We start from the raw sequence: 27,767 nt of genomic DNA on the forward strand, positions 1-27,767 counted from the left end.
AAATGTTTCTTAGCTGTGCACATTGCTGTCCTTGGGAGAACTGAGGTTCTATGGTAAGACTAGGGAAGAATAAATGCTGAATAGACCACAAATAGCATCTGCCAGGATCCACCCTCTTGAGCTACCTATCATCCATAAAGACCCTTCTTTGCATTCATATTCACATATACTTCCCATTTCCACTAAGGGACACAAAGGATCTCTGAGTGATGCTCTTCTCTCTGTCATGTCTACCATGTGGTCCCTTGTGGCCCAAAGCTCTAAAAGGCAGAGTCTGTCCCCAGCGCCCCCATATGCAAAGGCAGAAAAGGATCATAACTGTCATAAAAACTCCCACCAAGAAAAAAAGCCAATCACAAAAGGGAACATACTGTGTCATCCCACTTACATTAATACCCAGAGTAGTCAGATTCAGAGAGACAGGAAGCCGAACGGTGGCTGAAAGGAGCTGGGGAGTGTTTAGTGGGGACAGTGTGGGAGGTTGGGGAAGCTTTGGTGATGCGTGGTGGTGATGGCTGCACAATGGTAATGTGCTTCGTGCCGCTGACTAAACTGGTTTACAAAGTAAATCTTATGCATATTTTACCCTGATAGAAAAAAGAAATTTTAAAAATGAAAACAAAAAAGTACATGGGATAAGTCTTGACGACATTGTGCTTAGCAAAATAAGCCAGTCACAGGGGACAAGCACGGCATGATTCCGAACGTGCGAGATGTCTGAAGCAGTGAAACTCATCAATCAGGGAGTGGAAAGGTGGTTGCCAGACTCTGGGGGGAGGGGGATGGACAGTTGCTCGTCAAAAGGCATAAACTTTCAGTGATGTGTGATGGACAGTTCCAGAGGTCCGTGTACAATGTTGTGTTTGTCGTGCACAGTGCATTGTGCTCACGTCAATACAGTGTATTGAGGTAGGTCTCACGTTGTGTTCTTGCTGTGACAGAATTTTTAAAAGGAATATGTGGTCTAGAAAAAAAAGAGGGTGCAGACAGAACCCTGGAGGGGACCAACAGGTAAGGGATGAACAGAGCAAAGTTCTCCGAAGGCAGGGAAGGAATGGGTGGAGAGATAGATCATTCAGGAGAGAGCAGCTTATTAGAAAGCAAGAAGTAAACTTATGTTCGACAGAGGCATCTACCAAGGATGACAAGGATGGAAAGGGACCCGTGACACAGCAACTATGTGTTGTGAAGGTGTTGGGTAGGAGAGCTGCAGCCCAGCTAGAGAGGAGGGGCCGAGGGGGAGGGAGCCTCAAAAAAAGCCACCTCGAAGCAGGTCTTCATGACCTCACAAAGCTGCACCCTCACCCCCAGGTTCCCGGAACTCTGAGTCAGTCCTGGCTGGGTCTTCCAGCAACCGGACCCGGGGCCATGGCACACTTAACACCCCAGGAGCTGAAGAAAGTCTTCCAATTTCAGGTAAAGAGAAAACACGGCTTTTAAAAGGAAGTTTGCTCAGACTGGTCTAGCAGTGAGGTGTGTGCGCGAAGTGGCCCCCGCTGGAGCCTCTTCAGACGCACACCCGGGACATCACCCCTTCCTTCCCTGGAGCAGCACCTCTGGCCCACAATGGGTGTGTGCGCTCCAGATGGCCTGGCCAAAGGCTCACGGGCCCTTAGAGTTGGTGGCTGTCTTCAGAGCCCGCTGGAGGGGAGGGGGGGATGGGTGTGTGGGCTTTGGGCCTGCCTCCACTCCAAGAGGGCCAGGGGCTGCCATCTCTCACCAGGGAGCGTCAGGAACCGCTGAGTCCTCTGGGATTCTACGCCAAAGTGTGCAAGGAGTGTGTGGTTTGTGGGAGGCAGGGGTGGGGTGGGTGTTCTCTTGCTTTAGGGCAGGGAGGGGCAGTTTTCCTTGGTTTCTCAGAACCAATTTGGAGGCCAAAAGGTGTGACAAGGAGTGATGAGGATCCAACCCGCAGGGCCCGGACTTCTCAGCAAGCTCCTTCCGGAGCAGGGCTGTCCACAGAGGGGTGTCAGGGCACTGCTGCAGACCTCAGGCCAGGGTCACATGCCAACTCCGTGCTTGGGTCCCTTCCCCACAGCTACGAGCTGATGGGCAGGCACCAGGCGAAGGTTGCCCCTGGTGGGGCCTCCATCCCTGCCTGGGACATGGCTCCCACCACCTTCTCTATATCTTCCAATCAGGTTTCCCATCAAACATTAGCTTGGGGATCTGCGAGGGCTGTGGGAAAGGACTGCCTGGGTCAGGCCGGGAAGTGGCGGTGGTGGACAAGAAGTTCGTGGGGGCTGTGGCCAGGGCTCTGGGCTCCCTCTGGCACCAAGTCAGCCAGCAGTCCACATCCCCATCCACAATCCCCCTGGCCAGAGCTGCCTCCCACTCCCGAGAAGCAACACTCCAGCCACACCACACCTTTTCTTACCCTCTCCCTTCAAGGCACTTTTTCTTCCTACACCTGTTGATGAACTATAAGAACCTTTTTGGAAGGGCCAGATGAATTCTCAAGTAAAATGGGTTCTTACCTACAGATAGGGAAAAAAGGTACCTTGATCCATCTTTCCTCCTGACCTGTAGAATGCCAGAGTTTTCACCGAGCAAAATATATTCCTTCCGGCCTCAGCAAGCCCCTTCTCAGTCATTTACACTTTAGTATGAATTTTGTTATCAGATCAATACCCCTGGGGAGCTAGTTGAAAGTAGGCCCAAAGAGTCAAATTTTGTTTTAGGGAAGAGGAAGGAAGCACCATAGTTGAGGACTTGAAGCCTGCTGGAGGTTTACAAACTCAGGGCAGCCGCGGCTCACGTGAGAGTGCTTAGGGGAATGAGCAGTGCTGGAAAGAAGAGTTAGAAAGAAGAGTACCACCACAGAAATGGGAGGCAAAGCTGTCCAGAAATGAAAGCATATTCATCTACATCCTTGGTCACTCTTCAGGACAGTGGGGCGCTATGGGGAGACCCCCAGCAGTGTTTGCCCAGTGGTCCTGACTCCTCCCTGTCACCCTGCACCCTCCGCAGAAACCAGAGGGTCGGGAGCACCTACGGAGGCTGCTGAATTGGGAGAAGTTTGACGAGGTGGGAGACTCCCGCAGAAGCATCTTGCTGGATACCCTCTACGAAAGCGTCATCTTTGCCGTGGGCAAAGGCTTTCCATGGGTGGAGGTGGTCGAGGTGGTGAAGTTCACAGAAGAGATACTTAAGGAAACCAAAGGTATGGGACATCAGGGCAGAAGTCAGAGAGGCTTGAAGGGGGAGGTGGATGCACAGGACACTCTCCCTGCAGTCCACACCCAGGAATGCTCTAAAGAGCCAGGAGCCCCTTCCTTTTTTTCCCTTGCATCTACCCTTTTCACATGCACATCAACAGGGTCCTTGTCCAGGCTTTCTTGAAAGTGGAACAAACAGAATGTTCTCACCGAGTCTTTTCACTGGTGAAAACCTTGCACCATTCCTACATGTTCACACAGCACCAGGTGTTTGCTTCCTGGTCAGACAATTAACACTTTAGTATGAATTTCATCATCAGATCAATACCTCTGGGGTAGCAAGTAGAGAGCATGTCCAGAGGGAAATCAAATTTTGTTTGAGGGAAGAGAGAAGGAGGATCATAATTCAGAACTTTTGCTTAGTCTAGTTTTCTTTTTGCTTAACATAAATCAAATGTGACATTCCTCTGCTTAAAACCATCCATGGATTTCCCATTGCGTTCCTAAAAGACTGCTAATTGTTCCCAGTATCAGGTTTTGTTCTGCAGAATGTCTTGAGAGCATCTTTTACAGGCATCAGTTTGCTGGCAGGGATGGGGAAAGAGAGTCAGGAGAGTTTATAGATGGAGCAACTACAGATGGGTCTCCTTGGCATGAGGAGACATGATCACATCTGTCGACTTGTTGGGCCGTGTGATGTGGATTGAGTCATTAAACAACATATGGAGCAGCCTTCTATGGCCACCATCCTAGTAGTACTCAACCAGAAAGCATCAACGGATGCTAAAACCACTGTGTGAATGTTTAATAAGAAATAGGGTATTTTCACATTTCCTAAGAACTTTCCCATGACATCCCTATTGATCACAGGGGGCAGGAAATACTTGGACAGTGAGGGAGCCTGGCAGATACCTCCTTAATCAAATGGTCCAAGTGGACATCTTCAGTTAGACACGCTGAGAATCCCATGCACTGGGTAGGGTGCAAAAGAACCCAGCATCTTTCCATGATGATTGTAGCAAAGGCTCAGAACCTGATCTAATCATGAGAAAACACCAAATTAGGCAGCCATGTGTCAAGTAGTGATACAGCTGATTCGAGTGGCTGTGGTTATGAACGTCCCCATGTTAGCAAAATGCATGTGAAAAGGTTCTGGGATGGTAGGGCCTCTTTCAATAGTTTGGGGAAAATTTCTTTGCACTATTTTTTCCAGTTTAGTGTGATATAATTGACATGTAACATTGTATTAGTTTAAGCTGTACAACATAATGACTTGATATATGTATATATTGAAAACAGCTAGTTAAAATTTTTTCTTATAATGTGAATTTTTAAGGTCTACTATCTCAGAAACTTTCAAATACACAATACAGTACTGTTAACCAGTACAGTAATGTCACCATGCTGTACATTATATCTCCAGAAGTTACTTATCTTACAACGGGAAGTTTATACCTTTGAAATAGCTACGCCCATTTCCCCTGCCCCCACCCCTGCCTCCGGCAACCACCAGTCTTTTCTGTTGTTTCCGTGAGATCAGTGCTTTAGATTCCACATGTAAATAACATCACACTTACCATTGTGTCCTCAAGGTTCATCATGTTGTCACAAGTGGTAAGAGTTCCTTGTTGTTGTGGATGAATAATATTCCCCTGTGTGTGCATGTGTATAATCACATTTCCATTCATTTATTGATGGACACAGAGGTGGTTTCCATGTCCTGGCTGTTACGGAGAACGATGCAGTGAACGTGAGGGTGCAGACAGCTCCTCAAATAAGCCATTTCATCTCCTTCAGACATAGACCCAGAAGGAGGATTTCTGGATCATACGGCAGTTCCGCTGTTACCTTTTTGAGGAGCTCCCATACTGCTGTCCACAGTGGCTGCACCAGTTTGCACTCCCACCAACACTGCACAAGGGTTCCCCTTTCTCCATATGGGTCCCCTGCTTCTCCAGCACTTGTCATCTCTAGGCTTTTGGATGGTGGCCTTTCTAACAGGTGTGAGGTGATGTCTCATTGTGGTTTTGCTTTACATTTTCCTGGTGATTAATGATGTGGAGCCTCTTTTCATGCACCTGTTTGTTGGCCGTGGGAATGTCTTCTTTGGGAAAATGTCAATTCAGGTATTTTGTCTGTTTTCTACTTGGATTATTTGAGTTTTTGCTAATGTATTAGTTCCTTATGTATTTTGGATATTAACCCCTTATCAGATGCGTGGTGTGCCGACCTTTTTCCCCATTCCATAGGTTGCTTTTTCATTTTGTCGATCATTTCCGCTGCCGTGCCGAAGCTTTTTAGTTTGATGGAGTCCCACTTACTTTTTTCTTTTGTTGCCTGTGCTTTAGGTGTTACATGCACAAAATCATTGTCAAGATCAGTGTCAAGGAGCTATTCCTCTGTTTTCCTCTAGGGCTTGTGTGGCTTCAAGCTGTACTATTTTTTTAATAGACTTTATTTTTCAGAGCGGTTTCAGGTTCACAGCAAAACAGAGCAGAAGACACAGATTTTCCACGGAAACCTTATCTGCACACACACAGCCTCCCCACTGTCGGCGTCCCCCTCCAAAGGGGTGCGCTTGTTACAACCCATAAACCTGCACCACAGCTACCCAGTGTCCGTAGCTCACATTGGGGTTCTCTCTCAGTCTTGTCCATTCTATGGGTTTTGAAAAATACATAATGACTTGTACCCACCAGTAAAGCAACAAAAGCAGTTTCGCCGCTCTGCAAATCCCCTGTGCCTCCCCTGTTCATCCCTCCCCGTACCCGGTCCCTGTTACTGTCTCTGTAGTGTTGCCTTTTTCAGAACGTCCTGCAGTTGGAGGCGCACAAGAGGTGGCAGCCTTTCCATATTGGCTTCTCTCACTTAGTGATACGCATGTCAGTTTCCTTCGTGTCTGTCCGTGGCTCGATAGCTCCTTTCCTTTCTGGGATGAATATTACTCCATTTTTTGGACAAACCTCAGTTTCTCCCTCCCTTCACTTACAAAGGACATCTTGGTTGCTTCCACGCTGTGGCAATTTTGAATAATGCTCCAGTACATATCCGTGTGCAAGTTTACGTGCGAACGTAAGTGTTCAGCTCCTCTGGGTAAATACCAGGGAGCGCTGTTGCCTGATCATATGACTGGAGTATGTGTAGTTTTATATGAATTTGCCCAATTGCCTTGAAAGTGGCTGCGTCCCCACCAGCAGTGAAGGAGCGTTCCTGCTGCTCCACACCCTCCCCAGCATTTGGTGTCATCCGGGCTCTGGATTTTGGCCATTCTAACAGGTGTGCAGCGGTATTTCATGGTTTTAATTTGCATCTTCCTGGTGACACAGGATGCGGAGCATTCTTTGTGTGCTTATTTGTCATCTGTGTATCTTCTCTGGTGAAGTGTCTGTTAAGATCTTTGCCCATTTTGTAATCAGGTTGTTTTTTTGTTTAATTGTAAGGGTTCTTTGCATACAGTAGTGCCCCTTGTCCACAGTTTCGCTTTCTGTAGATTCAGTTACCTGCATTCAACTGCATTACCTGCATTCAACTGCAGTCTGAAATGTTAAATGGGAAGTTCCAGAAACTGTGCACCATTCTGAGTAGTGTGATGAAACCCTGTGCCGCTCCGCTCTGCCCCTCTTGAGACGGGAATCATCCCTGTGTCCAGTGTACCCACACGGCATACGCTCCCCTGTGTTGTCTACTTAGTGGCCGTCTGGGAGACCAGATTGGCTGGGGCAGGCCTGCAGTGCTTGTGTCCAAGCTACACTTCCTGCTCCCGATGCACGGCGTCCCCAGCGTACCCAGAGCTCTCCCACCAGCCCTACCGGCAGCACCTCCACGTCCTTCCCTGAGCTCACCACTTGTCTCCATTGCCTCCTCCACCACCCTTTCTCACCCAGCTCCATGCCTTGACCTTTCAAATTCTGTACCTCTCTGCACCTACTCACCAAACAGTATAGTGATTTTTTTCACCCACAAAGAAAACCCCATCCCTCCTCTGCTTCAGGCCATTCAGTGTTTCTGTCACCCATCGTATGTGCACTTGGATCGGCCTCTTTTGTTTTTTGAGCTGCTCATGTGTCCTTTCACATCCCTGCTCCCACCCAGTGGTCCCAGGCTGAAGGCTTGAGCAAGACACAGCGTTGTTCATAGCCTGGTTTCCCACCCCAGCCACCCCCAGCCCCGGCGCCCCGGGGCCTACCTGGCACCACTCTGAGTCCTGCTCCCCACTGCTCACAGCAACGCGTGGGGACCAGAGTTCAGCTCCTGAGCTCTGCAGTGGCTCGTGGCCAGAACAAACACTGGCTTAGTGAGAAAAATGTCAGCCCTGAGCAGGTGGGAACTTGGGCTCTTTCAAGTTTCCATCAGGGACTTCCACAGGCCGACCCTTGAAAAACAGGCGGGATGATGCAAACCCAACTTCAAACTGAGGAGATTAGATTGCGCAGGATCTGCTGGCATCTCTGGTCGTCGCACGCCTTGCCAACACTGCCTAGCTGGGTCGCATAGGCTTCTAAAACCCAGGGTTGGAAGAAAATCAGGTGATCAGAAAAATTCCCTCTCTGCAGGGAGCCCAGCCAGCCAACGAGGTTCTTCCAACCTCTGTGGACACCATCCAAGCAACAGGGAGCTCCCTCCTTCTGAGGCAATCACTCCTTTGTACACCACTTTGGTTGTTAGGAAGTTTTTTTTTACAGCTAGCCACATCTTCCTTTTACACCTTTTCTCAAATGCTCAAAGTCTATCTTCTAGAAGCAGAGTGCAGGCCCTAGAGATATTTAGTGATTATATAGTCTCTGCTAGAGATGATGATTACTATCATGTCTTCACGTTTAGACTAGACATCCCCCCGCCCCGGGTCTTTTATCATTCTTAATAAGTTATCATTTCCGTAGACCCCTCTTCCCCACCTCCCCACCCACTGCTCCCTTTCTTGATGCCTTTCTCTGGGAATACTTGTGTTTGTCAATATCATTCTTAAAATGTGGCATCCAGATCCAAACACAACACAACCTGCAATTTGATCAGTGACGTGATCATGACACCTCCCCTATCTTGTTGATGCTGCTGCTGTTAATACAGCCCAGGGGTGCATTTACTTCATCAGCATCCAGGTCACATTGATTCATATTGGCCAAGCAGTCCCCCTGTAGGTAACATTGTCCCATCCTGCCCCTGTGCAATCACAATTTTGAGTATACACGTGGGACTTTAAAATCATCTCCACTGATTCCATTTTGTCAGTGTTGGCCCATCTTTCCTTCCTCCTGACATCTTAAAATCTTGAGCTTGGGCCATTCAGCTGAAAATTCTTCCTCTTAGCTTTACATCATCTCAAAATTTCTAAAACACTATTGGTACAGACATGGAGTAGAAACAAGCTCTTGGGTGGTCTCCAAACCTGGAATTTTGCTCCCTGAAAACAGAATCCACCAAGAACCTCAGCACCCAAAGGGAAGGTGCAAATCCCAGTTCGGTCTCCTGCTGGTTGTGGGGTCCTGGGCAAGTCACATCCCCCCTGAGCCTCTGATTACATATCTACACATGGGAACAGATGAGCACCCACTTTCTAGGATTGTTTTAGTGATGTTGTACATGTAAAGCCCATGGTGTGGGCTTGGTGCCTGGTAAATACTCAGTGGGCGTTAGCTCTGATTTTTGGGAGTGGACCACAGGGATGAAGACCTGGATTTCTGCCGTGTGTCCTCTCTGAGCACCTGCATGCACGCTCACCATCCCCTTGCCTACCACGGCTGCCTCGTTCACCCTTCTCAAACCTTGTTTCCACCAGGCCATCCACTCTCCTTTTCTATTCAGATCTAAACTCTTCCCCCAAAGACCTTTAATGGACAGCAAGGAAGGCTGATCATGGGAAGCTTGAACCACTGGAGAGGGTGTCTATGCCCTCTTTACTTTTATCCCCTCTATCTGTCCCCTCAGGACTAAATAATGCATGTGGCACATGGTAGGTGTTCCATGAAGGAATGAATGAATGAATGAATGGATTTTTGATGCCCAGGGAGACAGTATGTTCCGTATGCAGAGAGGTTTTAGGTTACTTGACCTGTCCCAAGATTACTGCACTGAGTATTGTGTGTCCAGATGGTGTTAAAAGCTGCACAACAAAGTGATTAGGCATGAAACTTTGCAGTCCAAAGATCTGGGTTCAAATCCCACCTCTATCACTTCCTACTGTATAATCTTGAAAACATTACCTCTCTGGGCCTTCATTTCCTCATCTCTAAAGTGATGAGGAAATAATTCCAACTCATAGGACAGTTGGCAGGATCAAATCAGACAGGGCACACAAGACATACTGCAGAATGACAGGCACAGAGTACGTGCTCAGCAAATGTTAGCTCCCTTGTGCCCATCATGCATGGAGGAGAGACAAGGTGAACAGCAGACGCGGGCAGTCCAGGGCTGGAAGTTACTGCATGCTCTCCCTCAGAGGGCTTACTGTCTGCACCGTTTCTTATCTTCCCCTCCCCCTGCAGATGAAACTGAAGATGGGTTCAAATCATGGGCCACGAGAAAGGCAGTCCAAATACCCTCTAGCCTGGCCATGCACATGTGACCCACCCTCAGGCACACATGTAAGGAAGCATCCCTGCCCAAGCCATCTGTTGGCTGCTCCTGTTAGGGGCCCGGGCGTTAACAGGCAGGAAGGCTGGCGAGGAAGGCAGGTCAGGCCTCTCTCATCTCACTCCCGCCCTGCCCTCCTCCTGGGCACTTGTCCCACCTACCACAGGTTGTGGGGTGCAAGATGTGTCCAGCCAGGGGTCCCACTGGCTGACCAACTCACATTCAAGCTTCTGTTTCAGTGAAAGTCCACACCGGCCTGTCACTTATCTTGGAAGGTAGCTTCTCTAGGCATTTGTGTGTGTGTGTGTGTGTGTGTGTGTGTGTGTGTGTGTGTGTGTGTGTGATTAATCTCGGGCTAAGGATGGTTGAGCTCTGCTCATACACCAGATAACAAAGTTGGCAGTCAGTGTTTAAGGAGAGTCATGCTTGCACAACAATGAATCAGAACTCTGCCAGGACAGCCGACAGCTCAGCTTATCTCCCTGCCCAATCGAGCCCCAGGACCAGGAGGGAATGGTTAGCTCTTTATTCAAAAGTGTAAGCTGATTCCATGTCCTGGCAAATGGCTCACCGGGACATTGGGGTCCAACGCCAGGCCAGAAGAATAGTCCTTTCATTGCATCCCCTCTGCCAGCTTCCCAGAAGTTCTGGGTAGAACCCATCACAAAGTCACCAGTCACAGCAGAGGAGGACAGAGGCTGCCAGCTCTGTCCTGCTGGGAGGAAGTCAGAGGTAACTGACAGATTTTGCATACCCTGCCAAGACCAGGACTAAAGAGAGACGTTGGGGCATATGGGAACGCTGAGGTCTCCTCCTCTGCCTGGGAGTGCTGCAGACATTTCAGGTGTAATTCCCATGTGTGACTGACGCCTTGCAGCTGGGGATGGTAAAAGGAGGAACAGCCTCGCTGGCCCCAGACTTCACTCAGCAGGGAGTCAAGGTCTGGAGGTGTGTGAGCCAGTGCAGACACTTGCCTGGGACCCACCACTGTTGCTCATCTGCGGAGCCTTCTGCACATCAGTCACTTTGGAGCTTCTGCCTCCTGCCATCCTCTACATCTGGCGAGCACTGGCCTCTCTCTGATGCTCCAGGTAGACATGTGGGCTAGGAAGAACGCCTCCCCTGCTGTCCTGGGGAATGGGAGGAAGTAGGCCTCGATGACCCGTCAGTGGAGGCATGGGGTGGCCAGGCACGCCCAGTGAAGTGTGTCACAGCACTGGTATCTGCAGTCCCACCCATGGCCACTCCTGATTCTCCAGGAAATGTCAACCAGGCAGCCAGGATGGAAGGCAGCCCCCTCACCCACCCCCCACAGCCTGGGGTCCGCAGGAGGGGATTAATCCCCCTGGCTCCTCTGCACAAACCCTTCCTCCAGGCACACACAAGGTCATGCCCCATGGTCTATCCACCAGCCTCCAAGTTCCCCACCCCATGTGGGGGAGCCTCCAGTGATTCAGGACCAGCCTGAGCAGAGAGCAGGAACACCTTAAAAGCCTCTTTGGGAAATGGTTCATACCTAGAGCATGGTTCCTTAAGTATTACAATTTTCCAGCACGTCATGTCAGCTTCCACTTAGCAACTGAAGCAAATTTAAGAACAGTGAGTCAACATCAGCAGCTGACTGAATCTTGCAGCAGTATGAACCTGATGTCCCTCAGACTAACCCCAGAAGAGGGGCCTTTGGGGGCAACTTCTTTGTTAATGGGCAGAGGAAGTTTATGAAAAGGCCATTGGTTGATATCTTGGGAGCAAACAGGCAACTATCCTGTCAGACACTCCTCCCTGAGCATATGAGCCTGCTCAGGTTGCCACGACAAGGTGCCACAACAAAGTGCCACAAACTGGGTGGTTTCAACAATAGAAAGTTATTGCCTCATAGTTCTGGAGACTGCAAGTCCAAGATCAAGGTGCCAGCAGGGTTGGTTTCTTCTGAGACCTCCGTCCTTGCTTTGTAGATGGCTGTCTTCACACTCTGCACCTCACCTGGACTTTCCTCTCTGTCTGTCTGCGTCCTAATCTCCTCTGTCCAAAAGGACACCACTCGTATTGGATTAGGGCCCACCCACATGATCTCATTTAACCTTAATTACCTCTTTAAAGACACTATCTCCAAATATAGTCACATTCTGAGGTCCTGGGGGTTAGGACTTCAACATACGGAAGGGCGCACCATGTGAAATCAAATTACGGCACTGAGTGAGGCCACAGTTCACCAGGGACACTGCACCAGTTAGTAGGTCAGAAATCAAGATGTGCCATAGAAACCTTCCAGAACCTTCCCCAAGGGTATGAGTGTCCTGCACATGGTGCTTTCACACACAGCATCATCAGTGATCCTCACTTCAAACTTGCTAAGCTTTATTTTAAAGATGAAGGAACTAAGGCCCAGAGAGTTTAAGTAACTTGCCCCAGGCCACACCTCCAGTAAGCAAAGTTGGGATTTGAACCCAGGTCTGCCTGATGGCAGAGCACGAGCCTCACCATGCAACCTTCCATCTTGACCAGAGGGATCTGTAGGCGAGGCATGTGAAGGCCTGAGAAACATGGAGCCCGGGAGAGCACCTTGCAGTGAGGGGAACAAGGCTGCTGGTGGGCAGGAAGAGCTGAGCACCTGGAACAACCAGGTGGAACACCTAGGGGCTGAGTTCCTAACTGGGTCACCTGGAGTTAGTCACAACTTGAGCCTGGGATGCTGGCCCCCAGCAGGATGGCTCCGATGTGGGGGTGGTGCAGGCCCAGCTGGGAGGGTGAGTTGCGCAGGTTGGCTAATGTGTTCTGGCCTGGAGGTGCCCCCGGCGTGTGGGCAGATGGTACCAGTGCCCTTGAGACCAGAGCTGTGGCCCTTTGGGGTGAACCCATGTCCTACCTCTAACTTCCCACATCCTTCCTCGGTCAGCTGGGCATGCTGGGTGGTCCTGGAGGCCCCCAGCATCGAAGGGGATGAGGAGCAGTTATGACGTGCCCTGTCCCTGACATGGTGGGATGACTTGATTGGTTTCATCTATCATCAGGGATGATGATAACAGGGATGATGATGGAGATTGACAGTCAAGAATCCCCTCCCCAAGCTTGAGACAGATGCAGGGCTTCGTCAGGAGGACCCACAGTGCCCCAGGTAGGGCTTTGAGGAACTGTCGGCTTCATGGAAGTCACCATAGCTTCTTAGAGTTGAAAGGGACTCAAGAGGTCACCTGATCCACCACCACCACACACGTTATTCAGGAATCCTTTCTCCAGATAAATTCTTCCTCACTCTTTCAAACAAGGGTCACTCCACAGACAAATCTCTTGCTTCTATAACATTCTTCCTGCTGCTGAACTGAAATCTGTCTCTCTGAGCCTTCTGCCTAATGGCTCCTGTGCTGCCCTCTGAACCCTCTGAATCTGTGTAACCCTGCTCCACTCCCTCGGCCATTCTCCAGCAGACACTGCCAGAGCACTGTGCTGGAGGACCAGAAAGAATGAACATTCACTCAGCAGTCACGAGGCACTAAGCCCCCTTCACAGATCAGCTCATCTAATGTTCACACAAGTCTTGGGCGGTTGGGTACTATTGTCCTCACTCCCTGATGATGAAACTGAGGTTCAGAGAGGTTAGGTAACTTGCAGATCATTACACAGTAAAGAGCAGAGTCAGCTTTAACCCTGTGACCTTCCGGTCTCAGAGTCTGCTCTTCCTGCCAGAGTTCTTTAGCACTGAGCATGCAACTTCTTGAGGAATGGGGCAAGAAACAGTGAGTAGTGCATTTGCTAAGCAGACAAAGTAGGGCGACCGCTGTGGGCAAAGAGAAATGATTGGAGAAAAGCCCATGACAATCTTTAAATATTTAAAATATTTGGCCCTGTGTTTACCCTTCAGGTTCCAGGAAAGTGAACAGAGAAGAATTCTTTAAAAATACAATGAAGGCTCTCTAATTCAAGTATTTGGGAAGATTTTGCCTTTGATGAGGCTATTGGTTTATCTTAAAAACAAAACACCTAGTGGACATGAAAATAGTATGGCAGCTCCTCAATGCACTGAGCAGAGAGTAGCCATATGGGCCAGGAATTCCATCTCTGGGTGTACACCCAGAAAGAACTGAAGACAGAGACTTGGACACCAACATTCATAGCAGTACTGGTCACAATAGCCAAAAGGCAGAAACAACTCAAGTACCCATCGATGGGTGAATGGACAAACCAATGTGCTATGTCCACACAGTGGAATACTACACAGCCTTATAAAGGAAGGACATTCTGACACATGCTTCAACGTGGGTGACCCGTGAAGACATTCTGTTAAGTAAAAGACTCCATTCACAAAAGGACAAACTGTGTAGATTCCACTTATATTAGGTGGCTAGAAGAGTCAAATTTACGGAATCAGAAGTAGATTGGTGATTGCCAGAGGCTGGGGGGAGGAGGAATGGGGAGTTAACGTTTAAATGTCATTGAGTTTCAGTTTTGCAACATGAAGAAAGTCTTGGAGACGGCAGGTGGTGATGGCCGTACAACAATGCAAATGTGCTTAAGGCCATTGTACTGTACACTTAAGCATGGTTAAGAGGGTAAGGTCGATGTTATATATATTTTACCACTATAAACACAGATTTAAAAGCCCCAGTGGAAGCAGTGTAGTTCCATATATTTCTTATATGTTGTATATTCCCTCCTCAAAGATACTTCAGTAGCTGTGGTACACTTGCCTTGGAGCTGGAGAATCCAGGTTTGAGTCCTGATTTTCCATAGGTTCTCTATGCTTCAGTTTCCTCCTCTATTAAATGGGAGCAATTAACCTATGTCATAGCTTGATTGTGAACAATTAAATAAATTGATGGATAATTAAAATGCTTTAAAACTGTAAAATGGTATACCAGTGAAGGTTGGTTGTATCATTATTTACTGAGAGCTTAGCACTAGGCAGCAACCACATGTCCAGAATTTTCTGGAAAAATCCACTGAGATTGGGGAATCTGGTCCATTCTAGCAGGTCCCTGTCATTGAAAAGCTCACAATAAGAGGGAGAGAACAGGATGACCAAGAAACAGTAGAACTACAAACTATCGGGTTACTCAGTCAATGTTCTCACTGGAAGGGTTGAATCCTCCCTTACCCTCCTCTACCCCGAAACTTGGGACAGTCGACTTCCCAGACACCCTTTCCCTCCACTGTCAGGTAAGGACCTCAGAGGAACTGGTTGATTCCAGAATCGTTCACAGCCAGTAGCCTCTGCACTGTATTGCTCATGACGATCCCATTACCTACTGAGTGCTTACCATGTGCCAGGCATGCTGGAAAGCTCCGTACATGTGTGCCCTCATCTACTGCAGTGAGGCAGCATTTTTATCACCCCCATTTTACAGATGAGATCACTGATGCCCAGAGAAGTAAATAACCTGTGTGAGTGGTTAGAAAGCAGAAGCAGTATATGGGCCTATATCTGTCTGCATTTCCAGTCTGTGCTCTAACCGGCACCCCACACTAAGCTCTGAGAATGATCCCTAAGGTCAGTGCCGACTTCAATCCTGAGGCTACCCCAGGCTCACAGGTGGCCTCCGTGTGACTGTGAACAGTGGCTGAAAACAGAGCGCATGTCTGGCAAGATGAGGTGCTGTGGGATCCTTGGCGCTGTGGTCACAAGGCTGCAGGGAAGGTTTCTCTCCAGCCAGTCTGGTCCTTCCTGGCCACCCCCAGACAGTGCTGATGAGGTCAGCAGGGACGCTGCAGACCCATGTCCCCAGATGGGGGATGTCAGACCAAACCAGACCACCCACTGTCTTTTCCCAGCAGCCCTCCAGGCAGCTCCATCACCGGACACACCTGGAAGGGGTGTTCCCAAAGGAACTGCTTGTTTTGCAGTGGAAGGAGGGGAGGCCAGCAGCCCAGACCTTGGGGCAGGCAGGAAGGAGCCCCAGAAGGTACAGAGCTCTCATTCTCTCACCCCAGACTCCTGGCTGTCCCCAGGGCCAGGGGTTAGCAGGGCAGCCACAGAGTAAACTTCCTGGAGCAGAGCCTAGCTCGTCCCTCCCCTGGGCAGGCAGAGCCCCTGCCCATCCTTCTGAGAACTTTCTGACCTACCAAGAAGCCCCGGGGCAGGGGGCAGTGATGAAAACCAAGACCAGTCCCTTCCCCATGGTGCAAGTGGTAACAGGTGCCGGGCCACCAACCCCTCAGCTGGAGCTCGGGTCCTGACTTGGTGAGAATGAGCCTCAGGCAAGCCCCTTCCTTTCCCTGGGACTCAGTTTCCCATCTACAGAATGAACAGACTAGACTAGCTCAATAGTTGCCAAAATATGCTCTTTGGTCCCAAGAGACTATTTAATTCAAATAAACTTGAGAAACATTGCATATGCTCAACCCTTTCTGGCCATTTGCTGAACCTATTAGCATATTTTGCTGAGCTTATTAGCATATGAAGGGCTCCGTTTAATTTCTCTTGATCCAACATATCTTCAAGGCTTCTGGCCAGGGTGCATTCACTTCTACGTAGTCACTGCCTGGTGGGGGCTCCTTCTGGTCTCTACTTACAAGGCTCTGCAAAGAGAGCCCAAAGCTTCACCGAACTTCGGGGAATGGCTGAAGGTGCTTCCCCTAGCCACACCGCAGTTTGCATTTTGGTTCTGCCACTCACCAGTCACGTGCCCTTGAGCAAATTCCCTGACCGTTTTGAGCCTCAGTTTCTTTCTCGGGTAAAATCGGGTTGGGGCCTACACCTGTATCAGAGCCAGGAGGGCTGGGTGGAGCCTGAGCAACGACAGGCACGGTGGAAGCGCCCCCCACAGGGGAGTCCTCTGTGCCTGCAAGGGAAGCACACCCTGTCCTCTGGGCTGTCGAGTCATGGGCACCTCAGGGTAAATGAGTTCAGCAGAGCCTGGCCAAGAGCAGAAAGATGGGCAGGGTGTGGGGGGGATGACAGCATTCAGGCCATAGGATGGGGGTGGTGGTGCGGGCCCTGGGCTGTCATGTGTTTCCTGTCATCCAGGGTCAACCCTGACTGGTGCTCAGCTTTCAGAAAGGGAAGCCAAGCTGTGGCCTAACTTGGTTCCTGCCCTGAGAGCCAAGGCGGGGGCAACCAAACTGGTTTGTCAGGGGGCACCGGCGGTGGCACCTGGGTCCTCCCCCTCACGCCCACCCAGAAGGAACAGCTCCTTTTCGCCACTCCTGGCCCACTGGGATGTGGCACATCTTGCTCCTGCCCAGCCCTAGACCGCATGTGAGGGGTGGTGGGAGGGTGCACGAGCCCCTCGTCCAAGCCCAGTGCCTTTTTGCCCTGATTCTGGAGCACCTGGTGTTGTCCTCCCACCCCCACTCTTCCCCACTCGTTGCTCTCCTCCACTCCTGTGCCCTCATCCCCAGCAGGTGCTGGCCTCCAGGGGTTTGGGGACCATCTTCAGGAAGTTCCCAGCAGCCAATGCAAATGAAGACCACTCCCTGTTATTGAAGAGCCACTTGCAGGTACAGATCTGTCTGCCCTGGCAGCCAGAGGCTTCTCCCTGAGACTTAATCCTCGGCTTTCTGAGTCATCAGGACTTCACAACCCGAGGCAAATGGAGAGGGGTCTGGAGGCCAGGAAAGCGTCTCATGAGCCAGCTTGGGATGAGCTTTGCTGAAAACCAAATTTAGTCGAGGGTCTCAGGGCTGAAAGTTGGAATCCAGCCCAGGGACTCCTTCCCTGTTGCCCTGGAACCAGGTCCCCACTCGTGTTTCGTGACCTCTAGGCTGAGGCCATCGCTCATGCCCGCAGCAGGGCCTCCACCAGGCTGACAGGCAGCTGGGAGCACATGCGCACACTTATGGAGGGCACCGAACACTGCTGGGCCTGTGGACTCCTTGGTTCAAACCTGGGCTGTGTGTGTGGCTGCTGGGCAAAGAGAGAATACTAGGAGCTGGCCTTGGCCGTGACCCAGCCCCATGAGCTGCTGGCCAGGCCGGGGGAGGAATAGGGCACCTTCCAGCAATTCAGCTCCTCAGAGCCCAGAGAAGGTGTGATGATTCATCTCACAAAGTCAGCACACGGTCACTTCCACACTGGCTTGGACGCCAGCACTGATGACCAGAAACCGGTGCCCTCACCCTGCCCCACTCCCCCCACCCCCCGGGATTCCTTACTGGTCTTCCCTGTCGTCCTCCAGGGCCACCACCATGCCTCAGAAATACCCGTGTGACCTTTCACTTCTCATCCGAACAGCTCTGAGGGGCTCCGAAGCGCTCTGCTACAGTTCTTAACTTTCCTGCGGTTCTTAATTAAATGATTCTCTTTATGTGCACTCTCCCCAGAAATACATGCACATGCAAAATTCTGGGTGCAATTCTGGGGGTCCCCGAGTGTCCTGAAGCCCATCCTTGGATGTCCTCGGGTTCTATGAATTCTGGCTTCTGTGAAGAAGTGCGGCTCTTTTGTGTGCCTTATGCATGCTTGCCTTCTGCAAACGGAAGACCTCAAGCCCTCTGTCCCCCAGCCCAGTCCCCCGGGTTCCAGCTTTGCTTCCCAGGGGCTCAGAACCTTGGGGACCCCTGCACACAGCCACACAGTACTCCACTTGCCTCTAGCCTTCATCCCTTCTGATCTTCCACCAGGAATGCCATTTCTGCCAAACTCCTCCTGTTTCTGGGCTCCAGGGTCTTCTCTGCAGGAAACCTTCTCTGGCACCCAGTCCCTGCACCCAGGACCCAGAATCACTGTGCTTCCCCTTCCTCCTCTCTGCACTCGGGTGCCTGGGGGAACTGACTTGCCCTGGGCACTGACTTACATGTTGCCTTTAGAGGAGTCCTCAACTCTTGTTCTGTAATTACATAATGTACATGAGCACCATAGAAAATAGACACTCTATATTGTCATTTTTAACCACCTCTCTCCAAAAGCAAAAAGAAACAGAACAAAATTCCCACCACCTCTGAGTAGCATGAAGCTCACACATGTGCAGGAAGGGACCCAGCAGCCATGTCACACGGAGGGGACCAGGGTCCCAAGGGCAGACTCCACGTGTCAAGGTCGCTCAGCAGAACAGGGCATTTGGGACCTTTGGCACCATCCTTCTGCAGCTGGTCATCTGATGACTCAGTGGGCCTTGAGTGTCTATATCTGAGTTCTTTCGGCGCAGTCTGGCTCGTTGATCAAGGTTAGGAGGTAGCAATTCCCAAGCCATCCCCCACCTTAGAATCAGCACTTCCTCTTCTGAGATGTGTGTATATGTACGTGTGATGCACGGGTGTGTTTGTGCATGTGTGTGTAGGAGGCTCTGTATTTTTAGCCCCTGGCGATTCTGGAATGTAGGGCTCCTGCAGACCCTGGGCCCTTCCCCACCACCAACCTGAGACATATGTTCAGGGTGAAGAGGTCCCCGGGACCAGCAACCTGGCTGGCTTATTTCCCAGAACAGGCCAAGGCTGGGTCTCCGTGACACAGATGAGAAGCTGTAAGAATCCAGTGAGCAAAGGGGAGGAAAGTGCCTCGCACACTTGTGCACGCGCCAGAGCTGCATCTCAGCCTTTTCTTGTTGTTGTTGTTCTAGCTCTCCTCAGGAACCATCTTTTTAAACTTTTTTTGTGTGTGTTTTTCTCCCAGGTTGGTTGAGGTATCACTGAAAAATAATTTGTCAATTGTCAATAACTCACAAATATTTAAGGTGTCCAATGAAACATCACAATATGCACTGTGAAATGATTACAGCCGTGCAGCTAATTAACATATGCATGACCTCACATAGCTATCACTTTTACTTGTAGTGAGAACATTTACGATCTATTCCCTTAGCCAATTGCAAGGACTCGGAATAGCGTTGTTACCTCTAGGCAATATGCTGGATCGGTGATCTCTAGTACGCGTACACCCTAGGCAACGGGAGTTTTGTCCTCCCTGAGCAACAAACCTCTCCTCACTTCCCCCACCCCCGGCCCTTGGCAACCATCATTCTACTCTCTGCTTCTATGGGCTCCACTCTCTGAGATCCCACATCTCAGTGAAGTCATGCAATATATGTCTTTCTGCGTCATATTTGAATTAGCATCACGTCTCCCTGGTCCATCCATGTTGTTGCCAATGACAGGATTTCCTTCTTTTTTAAGGATAAATACTTTCTATTATGTGTGTGTGTGTGTGTGTGTGTGTGTGTGTACGTGGGCATCCCTCTCTATCCGTTTGTCTGTGGACATTCCCTTAGGTCGTGTCCATGGCGTGGCTGGTGTAATCCATGCTGCGGTGAACGTGAGAATGCAGCGATCTCTTCAAGAGCCTGATGTGATTACCTTTGGATACACACTCAGAAGTGGGATTTCCGAGTCACAGCGAAGAGCTGTTTCAGACTCTTTTCTGATGGCCCTCCCCTATCACACGGTGGGGCCCGTGGCCTGTGTGCCTGATTGCACAATGGGTGTGCAGAGTGTCTGCCTTACACACACACAGAGCGCACTCTTTGTATTCGAGTCAGGGCTAAAGATGACTAAGTAAAATTTTTAAGTTAAATTAAAAAATTAAAAGGTGTCAACATCTAACTTAACAATGTATCTATACTTTCTGAGTAACTTTTTAAAGTAATTTATCTACTTACCTAAATTTCAATTGCCAAATTACATATGCAAAGAAGAGATTTACATAAATACATAATAAGAGCAATGCAATCAAATCTTGTATCATTTAAAACTGTCATTTTTCTAGCAAAGCAATTGATAAGATTAGTTTCTTAAAAACCGTTTTCAGTAAACTTAACCTTTAATTTTGCTTGAAACAGCAAAAGAACTCGTTTCTAGGGAGTGTGGGGTGGGGTTGTGGTGGGCGTGCTCTGTGAGAAAGTGGCACTCCTGGGGTTGGGGAGTGAGTGCTGTGCAGGGACCACCACCCTAGGCCCAGGCCAGGGTGCCAGGAGTGGGGAGCGGGCGACCAAGTCAGAAGGCGGAGACGATGAGCTGCTGCCTGACTTTGGGCTTCCTGGTGTGAGGGGCCCGGCGGCGCCGCCCTCAGAGCTGACCTTTCCGTGGGATGAGCAGTGCTAGCCTCACTCTGTGACACGGGTCTCCAACACAGCAGTTGCCTGGACATCCATCTGTCTGTGTCTCTGACCAGCTCACGCTCCACTCCTATCAGACTCCATTATTTACACCCTCATCTCCTTCCCAAAGGGTTTCAAGTGGAAACAATATACAGCACAGCTGAGGTTTGAAAACAAGAGTTAAAAGTCACAATACAGGTGAGGAGAGGGATAATCACATAAGAAAAAAAGGGGGTAAATGTAAGATATTACGTAAAATTGGCTTTGAGTTTTCAAGAGCCCAAGGTAAAAAGGAAAATGTGATACACCCTGTAGCTGTCAACGGCTAGTAAATGGTCATACAAAATAGCTGGTAGGCTCTGACCCCGTGGGCTCTGGGGTCAGAGGGCCTGGGTTCAGAGCCTGTATCAATCGATGCAGCTGTGCCCCGGTTCACACTCCAGGCCTGGCCCCTCTGTGCCCACAGGCTGCTCCATCACCGAGGCTGTGACAATCCTAGGGAACAAGCTCAGAGACTACCAGGGGCAGTTCAACACCACCCACCTGCTGGCCCTCTGTGACTACTTCCACAACACCTTCCTCCGCCACTATAAACTCTACCAGTACGTCCTGGGCCAGGACCAGGAAGTCAACCTGACCGTCACCCACCTGGAGGTGTGCTCGCCACCCGAGCCCCTCCCGCTGGCTGAGGGTAAGGACAGGGACCTGTGGAAGCATGAGCAGCAGGTGGCCGAGCTCAGCGTGGAGGAGGTGCAGAAGCGCACCAACATGATGCTCCTAAAGGAGGCGCTGCACCTGGAGCAGGAGCACAAGCTGCAGCAATATTTCTCGGAGGAGGAACCAGCACAGCAGGGCCGGGTTCTGAAGAGAGAGGTAAGGCTGTGCCCCAAGGTGGGAGGGCTGCTCCCCTGCTATGAGCAAACACCCCTGTTCCTACCACGAGAACATCCAGGCTGGAGTCAGATGCACAAACAAGACCCCAAGTATCTGCACATATGGAAGGGGGCTGAAAAGGACAGCGAGTCATTGGCCATCTGCCACGGCTTTGCATGCATGTTTCATGAAACACATCCCTATAAGGTATACTTCATGTCCCCATTTTAGTGGTGGAACAACTGAGGCTCAGAGAATTTGATCAGCTCATCCTAGGTCACCAAGCTAGCATGTGGTTGAGTTTAGATTTGGACTGAGGCCTGGCTGACTCCAAAGTCCAACTTCCTTCCATGGCATCATCCATCAGTGACAGGCTCCACCAAAAAAGCCCTCAGGCTCTGACAACCACAGATTCTCTGGGTGCCTCTTGGCTGCCTGCTCGCAGCAAGGCCTGGGTGGAGATGACGAAGGAAGAGCACTGGGGCACAGCTAGGGCGGTAATGCGATGAGACAGGCAAAGGGCAGGGCTGGCTGGTCAGGGAGGACCTGGTGTGTCTGGTGTCTGGTGTATGCATCTAAGGAACTAGGTCGCCCTCTTGATGGGTCTCCAGGGCCTCTGGGGCTCTGGGGGCCAGTCCCTAGTGACCAGCTCTTCAATACATGGTGACTAGCTTGGCCTCAGGGCAGCCAGCTTCTTGAGGGCCTGGCAGAGTCTAAAGCTTTTTTAAAACTACACACAGTCACTGATGTCATCACTGTCACATCATCTCTGAGCACAGAGACATGCAGCACATGCATGTGTATATACATGTGCGCATGTGCGTAGGGGTGAGACTGGGCGTAGGGGTGAGACTGGGTGTGGAGCTGCGAGTCACAGGGCCTGCATGCTCCAAAAGGCTTTTGGTTCCTGAATTGTCAGCCAGAGAGTGAACGGATAAGTAGCCTTTAAAGTAGCCTTTAAATGTATATAAAACACTGGGCAAATCTCTAAAGCACCATCAACACAGCAGAAGGAATGATTCCCTCCTAAGGCTAGGTCTCCCAGACAAGTAGCACAGCAGGTCGTACGTAATCTCAGTGTGTTGAGACATCCAACGGGACTGGTAGAACCCAAACAGCAGCCTGCCTCCACCCTGTTCCAGGGATCTTGCTCTAGAACATGTGGGCAAGGCCACAGGTGGAAGGGGGTACCTACTGTCTAGCTCCTGCCCACCTGCCCCCACCACACACACAGCCGTTTCTCCCTGCTCCTCCCAGCTTCTCTGTGGGCCATCACTTAGCTATGGGGCCCTGCTTGGCGGATTGTGGCGAGGGTCTCCTGTGCTGTGCGCTCTGGGGGTGTGCCTGAGCTGGGGACACTCAACACTGTAGAATACACGTGGTGCATCCTCTTGGCACACAACCTCCAGGATTTCGTGATGCTATGATCCTGGTTTAGGTGACCGAGAACATCTTCTGTTGAACTCGGCCGATGGTGGGTGGCTAGTTGACGGACATGCCCACTCTCTAAGAAATTTCCCATCCCTTCCAAAGAAGCTACTAGAACTTTGAGATGTGAGAGTGAGATGAGGGCAGGAGGAAAATGAGGGGGGTGCAATCTAAGTGGAGCTTGCTTTGACCAGAAAACAGGGGGTATGACACTGGCCTATGGTCCCGGAACAATGTCAGTAACCAATGACACTCACACAGGGTGGTCACCACAACGGGCCTAACTGCAGAAGGAAAAGAGCAATTCCTGGAACCCCAAACAAGAGCTGTAGCTATGGGAGAGGCCGTGGGACAGGAGTGGCTATAGGGAGAGGATCATAGCCATGGCCAACCCAGGGCTGGGAGGTGGGGGGAGATGAGAGACCACATTCTCCTCCCACACTCAGATATCCTGCCAGGACCTCCCAACCGGAGGTCCCAATGGCAGAACTCAACCAGAAACCAAAGGTCAAGGTGCCCGGTTGGTGCTGCCCTCAAAAGTCGGCCTCCCAGGGCACAGAACAGGATGGAGAAGGGTGGAGAGGAGATCTGGAAGGGAAAATGGAAAGTCCCAGCACCCAGGGAAAGGAAAAAGAATTAGATGCTGTTGAGGTACCCTATCTGCAGATGGCCTTGACCTTCCCCTGAGCCCTGTTCACCATCCATGTTCCATTCCTCCCAGGAGTTAGAGAATCTCATCAAAGAGGCCATTCACATCCAGATGGAGTGCCTGAGAGAGCTGCTGCAGTATGAAATACAGGTAACTTATGATATTTTGGACCTGAAACTTCAGAAGAAGACTTTAAAGCTCAACTCTCCTGTCCCTTTCCCACTGTCCATCACTGGCCAGCCAGGCCAAGATGAATCTCTCAAGTTCAACAAAGCAAACAAAGGAAAGAAAGAAAAAGCAAAGAGAGCAAAAGGCAAGAAGTAGAAGATCCCTCATGTCCATTGTCTACAGACACTGATCATGGAAGAGCCATTCCTCAATCATTATTGTGCATTATGTGATGTGCTTGGCACCCAATAGATCAGAGATTTCTAGCAATTAAAAGAAATGAAACAACACTCATCATGTTACTTCTGTCTTCATTCTAGAAACCATCTTCTATCACCTAAAAATCTAACCCAAATAAGACGGCTGTTCTCTGCTAAGCACAGAGCTTTGTGCCTGGTGGGCAAACAGCCCTTTTGTTGACTAAGCCTGAGTTTTGACACTGAAGACAGAACCACCAGTGGGCTGAACCCGGTCAGAGTAGGGGTGACCCAGACACCAGAAGGACTTCCAGCTGACACATTGGTTCTGTTGCTGGATGGGGAACACAGGTCCTGGGATTCCGCTGCCTTTCTGAGATTGGTGCAACAGAATCGACAGAATGCAGCCTGCCCTGCATGTGCCAGTCTCCCTGCTGGAGGACAACTCTTCCTTCTGGGAGAATCTACACTGTTCAGACTAAGTCAGGGGAGCAAGTGCTGCCTTAGAGGGCAGAGATCTGGTTTCAAACTTGGCTCTGCTGTTGCTCTGCTGGGTGACCTTGCCTATGACCCTTTTGTCTCCTCGCCCTAGCTCTCTCTTCTGTCAAGTGGGGGAGTTCCTGGCTGGTGTCTAAGGTCCATCTTCCACACCCGAGGAGATAGATGAAGCAAGGTTTGCTATTCCCATTCATCAAGGAATTCAAGGTTCAAGGAGGTGTGGAGGGTTTACTCAGAGCCACTCGGTGGGGCAGCACAAGAACCAGGATGCAAGCTCAGGTCTCCAGACTCTTACTGCAGTGCTCCTTGCTCTGCGGCATTGTGCCTCGTACAAACAACCACACAATCCGGTAGCGGTTGGCTGGCACAGACATATAATTGACAGGTGACTGGGGCCCCGAGATCAGGCCAGAAAGGACGTTGCCTCTCACTGTCTTTTCCAGGCCAGCGACTTGCTGTCTCCTCTGCCGTCTGCCCGGTGTCCCTTGCTCACAATGGGGCGGGCCATAGTGCAGCTCCCCCTGTCGTCATTATGTTTGTGTCTCCATGACCACAGCTGCTTTCTATTTCTTGCCACTAAAGGTGTGCCTGGGTCTAGGTGTTTCCAGGCAAAGTCAGCCTGCTTATGGAGGCCAGGCTGGACTTGGGTAGGGAGACAGAGCCCCAAAGGGGGCATGTCACCAGCCCTGGAGGCTAGGAATTCTGAGAGAATTCCAGGAGACAGGAGATGCCTGGCTAGGAAGGTGTCTCACTGGGAACACTTCCCCAGACTCTCCCCATCTCACTGAGGATGAATTTACTCTCAGTGAGGATAAATTTATCCTCAGCGAGGGTAATTTATACCTGAGACATTTAATAAGCTTCCCAGTACCTCTTTGGACAGAGGAAGGAGGTGTCAGGTTTATCTTAAACTTTTCATCTCTTCATTCATTCATTGATGTATTTATCCTTCACTCCACATTTTTTAATACCCACATCTACCGTGTTGCTGAAACTGCTGTGCTCCAGAGGGAAGAAGGAGAGCTGCCCTCCTATGCTGTCCAGGCCTGATTGGGATCCCAAAACACCCATGCAGCCTGTGTGTGTAGTGTGTGTGTGTTTGTGTACACACATGAGCAAGCACGTATGTGTATGTGAGTGTATGTGTTGCAGGGGGCAGAGGCAAGCGGGTACTGCTCCAGACCAGGCCATTGCTGGGGACCCCACCCTGGCCATCGTAGGCAGAAACCGGGCTGAGAGCATTGCTATAGTGTCCCAGAGGCACTGGAAGTGCCCGTTGACGCTGGGCTGGGAGCGTTCAGCACAAAGGAACTAATGACTCCCTCTTGCCTTGTCTTACTTCCAAGTGGAGGGAGGTTCTACCGTCCCATCCACACCCACACCCTAGTGTCCCAGCCTTGCCTTGCCAGTGCCCAGAGAGACCCTCAGGACCCCTGAGGCTTTGAACCTTTTCAGGTTCAGGCCATTTGTACCCGGAACTGTGGACAATGGGCTACTGGCACTGTCCTCCTCAGTGGACCTGACGGTCAGTGGACCTGATCCTTCCCAGGAGGATCCTTGCCGTAAGTGCCCCCAGTTACCAGCCTATGGGTAGACCCCCAGCCTGGCCAGAGTCATCTCTCTAGCACCAGCCAAGCAGTGAACAAAGGGGTGGGTGCTGCACAGACTCCGAGGGAAGAAGGTGGTCCCTGCAGCTATGTGTCCACTCGGTCAGCCTGCAGGGCCTCCCTTTCTTTGCCCTCAGGGGTGGCTCTACCTGGAAGGGCTGGGGTTGGAACTGGGGTTTCAGCCATACCACAGATACCGATGTTAAATAACATTTGGGAAGTGAGAAAGAATGAAAGAACGATGAATGGATGGATGACGAATAAATGAATGAAAAATTTAAGAAAATCCTGGCACCTCCTTCTTCTATCTGCAGAGGTGTTGGGAAGCTTACCAAACTTGTCAGGAATAAGACACTCCTCCCTGGGACATCGGACCTGCCAAACCAAAAGCAGAGCTGGTGAAAGTAACAGACTGCCCTACCCTGCCCTTCCCTGTGGGATCCTCCACTGGGCTAGAAGTTTCCATCCTAAAAAAGATCTCCCCATTTATCAAGGGAGACCAACACCTGCATGCCCAGCTGACTTCCATAGTGATTTGGTATCACCTGCCCAAGGACAAGCAAGGGAAGCCTGGATCGTTGGTATCTGAGAAGGAGGAGAGACACCCTACTGAACCCCCAGGCCCTCCCAACTCGGGAGAAAACCAAGTGGCTTTTGGGAAAGTTGGATTTCAAACACAGATCCCTGAGCAACCTTGATACGCTGCCCTCCTCCTTTAGCTCCTACCCAAATATGTAGACGTGCTGGTCACAGAACTTGCTAAATATCTATTGCATGTGTTGCTGGGTTGCACGTATGAAGGATGTGGGGATGGGAGGGTCACAGAGACCAGAAGTGTGGAGGGAAGACACAGTGAGAAGTGGATTCAAGGCTTCCTCAGAAACAGGAGTGGAGGCCTCAAGCCCCCTCCACCATGGGAGCTAAAACTGAGCTTTCTACATCGAGATAGGAACAGAGAGTGGGTGGCCCCATTGGGAAAGCCCCACCCATTCCCCCACCTGAGAAAAAGGCACTGAGCAGCCTTCTGCAGCAACTGGTAGAGGACCCCAGGCCAACTGTGGAAGAGCAGAGTCCCCCCGGCCCCCACTCACAGACAAGGCCTGGACACTGGCACCAGGCATGGAACCCCAGACTGAGAAACTACCCTATAATCAGGCTGAGACGGGAGCGTCTCTTACAGACCGAGGATAAAGTGCCCCATAGGTGAGGTGACCACACCTCCTGGCTGACTCCTATTGTCCCTGTGTCCTACCTGGTTTGTCATTGCTTGAGGGAATCCAATTTAAAACACTTTAAAAGAAGTTAGGACAAGACTGGTAGCCCTCCACTTGTGCTCCCACCTTCTGCCAGGACTGCGTCTCTTGGCGCGTGAGACACTGGTGCAGTGAGCAAGCTTGCACCCCGGCACAAAGCTAAATGCAGAAGGTGATGAGGGCTGACCTGCCCCACCGTCCCCACCCTTTCCTGACTCAGTGTGACCCTCTCAGGGACAGTACATACAGCTCTCCCTGCGAGGGGGAAATGCTTGCAGACAGAAGCAGCTAATGAGTGTTCATTTCCCCTCTGGGGTGATGCTGAGAGACAAAGTCTGTGTTGCTGCTCCTGCCCGTCATGCCACAGCCTGCAAAATGCATGACGCCACCCAGCCACCAGGC

General features: G+C 50.6%; 1 protein-coding gene across 1 annotated transcript; it reads left to right on the forward strand.

Moving 5' to 3' along the window:
* The first annotated feature begins 1,368 nt into the window (after positions 1 to 1,368).
* CUNH8orf74 (chromosome unknown C8orf74 homolog) lies at positions 1,369 to 23,966 on the forward strand. The gene is made up of 4 exons (XM_045831375.1): positions 1,369 to 1,416; positions 2,971 to 3,163; positions 21,159 to 21,565; positions 23,715 to 23,966. The coding sequence occupies exons 1-4, from the start codon at positions 1,369 to 1,371 to the stop codon at positions 23,964 to 23,966; spliced, it is 900 nt and encodes a 299-aa protein (XP_045687331.1).
* Positions 23,967 to 27,767: the final 3,801 nt, after the last annotated feature.

This window comes from Phyllostomus hastatus, unplaced genomic scaffold (assembly GCF_019186645.2).
Source record: "Phyllostomus hastatus isolate PE091 unplaced genomic scaffold, TTU_PhHast_1.1 phas_contig_159, whole genome shotgun sequence".
NCBI classification, from domain to species: domain Eukaryota; kingdom Metazoa; phylum Chordata; class Mammalia; order Chiroptera; family Phyllostomidae; genus Phyllostomus; species Phyllostomus hastatus.

Bases quoted from the DNA above. Each gene is read 5' to 3' on its own strand.
- CUNH8orf74 (XM_045831375.1), top strand. From the start codon at position 1,369: ATGGCACACTTAACACCCCAGGAGCTGAAGAAAGTCTTCCAATTTCAG. The intron at 1,417-2,970 runs GTAAAGAGAAAA...CACCCTCCGCAG, and splicing joins AGAAAGTCTTCCAATTTCAG to AAACCAGAGGGTCGGGAGCA. The intron at 3,164-21,158 runs GTATGGGACATC...CTGTGCCCACAG, and splicing joins GATACTTAAGGAAACCAAAG to GCTGCTCCATCACCGAGGCT.